This window comes from Hipposideros armiger, unplaced genomic scaffold (genome assembly GCF_001890085.2).
Source record: "Hipposideros armiger isolate ML-2016 unplaced genomic scaffold, ASM189008v1 scaffold_11, whole genome shotgun sequence".
NCBI classification, from domain to species: Eukaryota; Metazoa; Chordata; class Mammalia; order Chiroptera; family Hipposideridae; genus Hipposideros; species Hipposideros armiger.
Genome location: NW_017731361.1, coordinates 2,159,337 through 2,163,241, shown reverse-complemented (window position 1 = coordinate 2,163,241; position 3,905 = coordinate 2,159,337). Strand labels below are relative to the sequence as shown.

General features: G+C 35.7%; 1 protein-coding gene across 1 annotated transcript in view; it reads left to right on the top strand.

Moving 5' to 3' along the window:
* DNAJC18 (DnaJ heat shock protein family (Hsp40) member C18) overlaps window positions 1-3,905 on the top strand; it is a 32,858-nt gene that overhangs the window by 15,708 nt on the left and 13,245 nt on the right. The window contains exons 3-4 of the mRNA XM_019661233.1: window positions 4-134; window positions 2,351-2,536. Of these exons, the coding sequence (XP_019516778.1) occupies window positions 4-134; window positions 2,351-2,536 (317 nt within the window). The remainder of the gene's footprint in view (window positions 1-3; window positions 135-2,350; window positions 2,537-3,905) is intronic.

The window sequence follows — 3,905 nt, the reverse complement described above, 5'->3', positions numbered from 1 at the left end:
CAGAAATTACTATGAGATTCTGGGAGTTTCTCGAAATGCCAGTGATGAAGAGCTTAAGAAAGCTTACCGAAAACTCGCCCTGAAATTTCACCCTGACAAGAACTGTGCTCCTGGAGCAACAGATGCTTTCAAAGGTCTGATCCTGAACTAATGCTTAATTTTGCCCTCCTTGTAATGTTTGGTCACAGTCAGTTTGCAGCCTCCCCTATAATTGTGTTATAAGGCCACAGGCATGGTTTTTTGTTGTTGTTTTTTCTTCCACACACCTCTTAAGTAGCAATTATCAGCACAGCTCCCTCCTGTCTTCATTCACTTATCTTAATTTCTTTTGGAAAAAATATTTAGTTTCTATGTAACACCTTTGGGAACCATTCATCCATTGATTCAGCAAATATTTATTGAAGATCTAAGTGTCAGGTGCCACTGAAAATAAAACAGACCCAATTCTTCCTGTGGAACTTACAGGCTGGTGGCTGCTAACAAGTAGGGCCTAAACAGCATGCCCAAACTTCTTTGACCATGGAACTCTTTGTTCATGAAACCCCTGTGTATAAAAAGCATAAATACAGTTATAGATCAAGTCTTTTTTCCATGAATTTCCATGATACTTCCAGAAATATATTTTGAAAAATATCTTGGACCCAACACATAAATAAAAATCTTAGTTAAGAGCTTAACCCCCAGTGAAGTCAGTGATTCAGGCAAGGATTATCAATGGGTGCTAAAACCATTGGGTGATAGGTTGTTGTTGAGTAGGATATTCATATGATGTCAAAGTATTACCCTACAGGATACTTATTGATTACAAAGGGGAAAAATTCCTTTATAATGGAGATATCTAGCTGTCACCACTTTAACCAATTGATCCAACTTACCATCCCCAAATATTGGAACAACCTAACATGTGATATAGCACCTATGTGGTATTCTTGCCAAAATGTTTGACTTGAATTTAATAATGAAGAAACAATCAAAATATGGAACATTCTACAAAGAACACTGACATACTCTTCAAAAAATTCAATATAATGGAAAGGAAAAAAGGTGAGGAGACTGTTCTAGATTAAAAGAAATGAAAAAAACCTAAAACCAAATGCAATACATGAACCTTGCTTGGATTTACTGGGTAACAATGAATTGATGTTAATTTTCTTAGCTGTGATAATGGTCTTGTGATTATGTAGGAGAATGTCTTTCTTTTTAGAAGATATATGCTGAAATATTGAGGGGTGAAGTGTCATTATACTGTGGCCTACTTTCAAATGGTTCAGCAAAAGAAATGTATATATATTATATATATGTTTGTATGTATGTATAGAGTTAAGGGAAGCAATGTGGCAAAATGCCATAGAGATTTGAAATTTTTCGAAACAAAAAGTAAAAGTGATAAATCTGAGAAATTTTTAAAAAGTCAACATTTACCTCAGAGGACAATCTACTTTTGTCGATGTTCCATTGTGAATCTAGTTCTCCCCACAGTTTCTACAAGGAAACAAATAGATAACCCACATTCTCTTTATAGCTACATGTATGATATCTCATAGACTAATGCCTTTTCTTTAATAAATCTGCCAGATTTCAAGGGACATGAATGTTTAACAACTTTAGGTTTTTTGTTTTTTTCTGCTTAGCTGTTTTATTGCTGTAAACATTTAATACAATTCCCTAGCTAGAAGAATCATAAAGATATGCTCTGTTTGACTGTGTTTCTGATAGTGTTGACTGAGTCAGAGGTAGGGGCTGGGGATGTCTTAAAAGCTTTACTTTTTTGAGGTTTCTTTGATTGAAGGTACAGATTATATGTTTAAATGAAATTGGATAAATAGGGAGGAGCGGTGATGGTAAGCATATGTAATCTATTCAACCTCTGATCTCTCATTGAGACACGGAAGATACATTTCTTAATCTCCAAAGATCATTTTCTAAAGAAAGCTGAAATAAGATTGTGATGAGTGAGGACTTTGCTTTTAGCCAAGCAATAATTTTACCGATTATTTTAATCAGGTGATTATTTCTAGACTTCAAGTTAGACCACCACTATTTATGTATGAACTGTTTCTAACCATAAGCTATTGCTCTCAAGTGAAATAAGAACACATTTTTGATGAATGAGAATAGTTCCTAGTTCATGTGACATCCAGTGTTGTTTCTGGCTTTAAAATTTTGATCATGGAAAATTTCAAGGGCAAGCACTCTGATGAACTTTCTAGGTCCAAGCACCTCCCTTGGGCCCCTGTGAAGCTATCCAGCACCAATCAACTGTGGACTCTACATTACTGCTGCTGTGACCACCCGGAGCTATTTAGCAAAGACAATAATGTACTCAGATGCCTTTTGGTTTCGGTTGCAGCCATAGGAAATGCCTTTGCAGTCCTGAGCAATCCTGACAAGAGACTCCGCTATGATGAATATGGAGATGAACAGGTGACTTTCACTGCCCCTCGAGCCAGACCTGATAATTATTACAGAGACTTTGAAGCTGACATCACTCCAGAAGAGCTCTTCAACGTCTTCTTTGGAGGACATTTTCCTACAGGTTAGTATTCCAAAATTATCATTTAAAATATATATGTATCAGCAAGCTCCTGTTTGAGGATTTGAATAGAGGGACATGGTATGGTGGAAACAGCAAGAATTTGGAATCGGGTTAACTGGGATTTGAGGCAAGTCTCCAGCCTCCAACTGTGCATGATTTTGACCAAATCACTTAGTCTCTCTCTTATCCTGTTTCCTCGCCTGAAAAATGGAGCTTATAATAGCTACCTCACAGTTCGGCTGTAAGGATTAGATATTTTTAAGTGCTTTATAAATAAGTAACAAAATGCCTATTATTATCATTATTGCAAAATAGCAGCTATATAAAGATAAAAGTTAGAAAAGTACCCCCAGAGAGTTGGAAGTTGGGGTAATTAAATGCCCAGGAAGTAAGTTTAATGCTACTAAAGACACTAGTGACATAATCTGATATTGGGCAAGGAAACAAATATGTCAGAGAGGACTCATGGCCCCAAAGCTTTTTTTTTTTTTTNAATAGATAACCCACATTCTCTTTATAGCTACATGCGGGGCCCTCTGGTGTCCCAAGCCAGTTCTTAACCAACACGGCACTCGGCCGGCCCAATGTATAGCTTTTTAAAAAAACGAGATTGATGAATAATAATAGCCAGTATTTATGTAGTGTCAGATGACATCAAGCACTTTGATGAATACTTTATTTAATCATAACAGCTCTGTGAAATATAGTTATCATTATTAGCCCATTTTAGAAGACAGTACTGAGGCACAAAGGTTAAGTACATAGCAAGATCAGATCCCAACAAAGGCATTTTGACTCCAGAGTTCATGCTCTAGTCCGGCAGTTCTCAAAGTGTGGTTTGGGAACCCCAAGACCCTTTTGGGGGTCTGCAAGTTTAAAACTATTTTCATAATAATACAAACACATTATGTGCCTTTTTTTCACTCTATCCTGAGTCTACAGTAGAGTTTTTGAGAGGCTACCCAATACATAATTACTTGTATCTCATCACTGTGTTTAAATTTTTTTTTTCATTTTTAGTATGGTAAATATTGATAGATATAACTCACATAAACAAAAGCTCTTTGGGGGTCTTCAATAATTTTTAAGACTATAAAATATTTCTGAAACCAAAAGTTTAGAACTGTCACTCTGGTCTAAACTATCATCTTATACTTCTCATCTCTATATGTTATGGCTTAGTCTCTAAGATAAATTGTTAGTTTTTTTATAAAAAAGCAAGATGTAGGATGGTGATTATAATTTAGAAAGGTGATTTTAATTACCGAAAAGCTGCCATTTAGGTAATAAAAAAAATAGAGCTCTCTATACATATACTTACCCAATACATAGCATTCACAGAAAATTAACTGTGGGAGACTGGGGACAG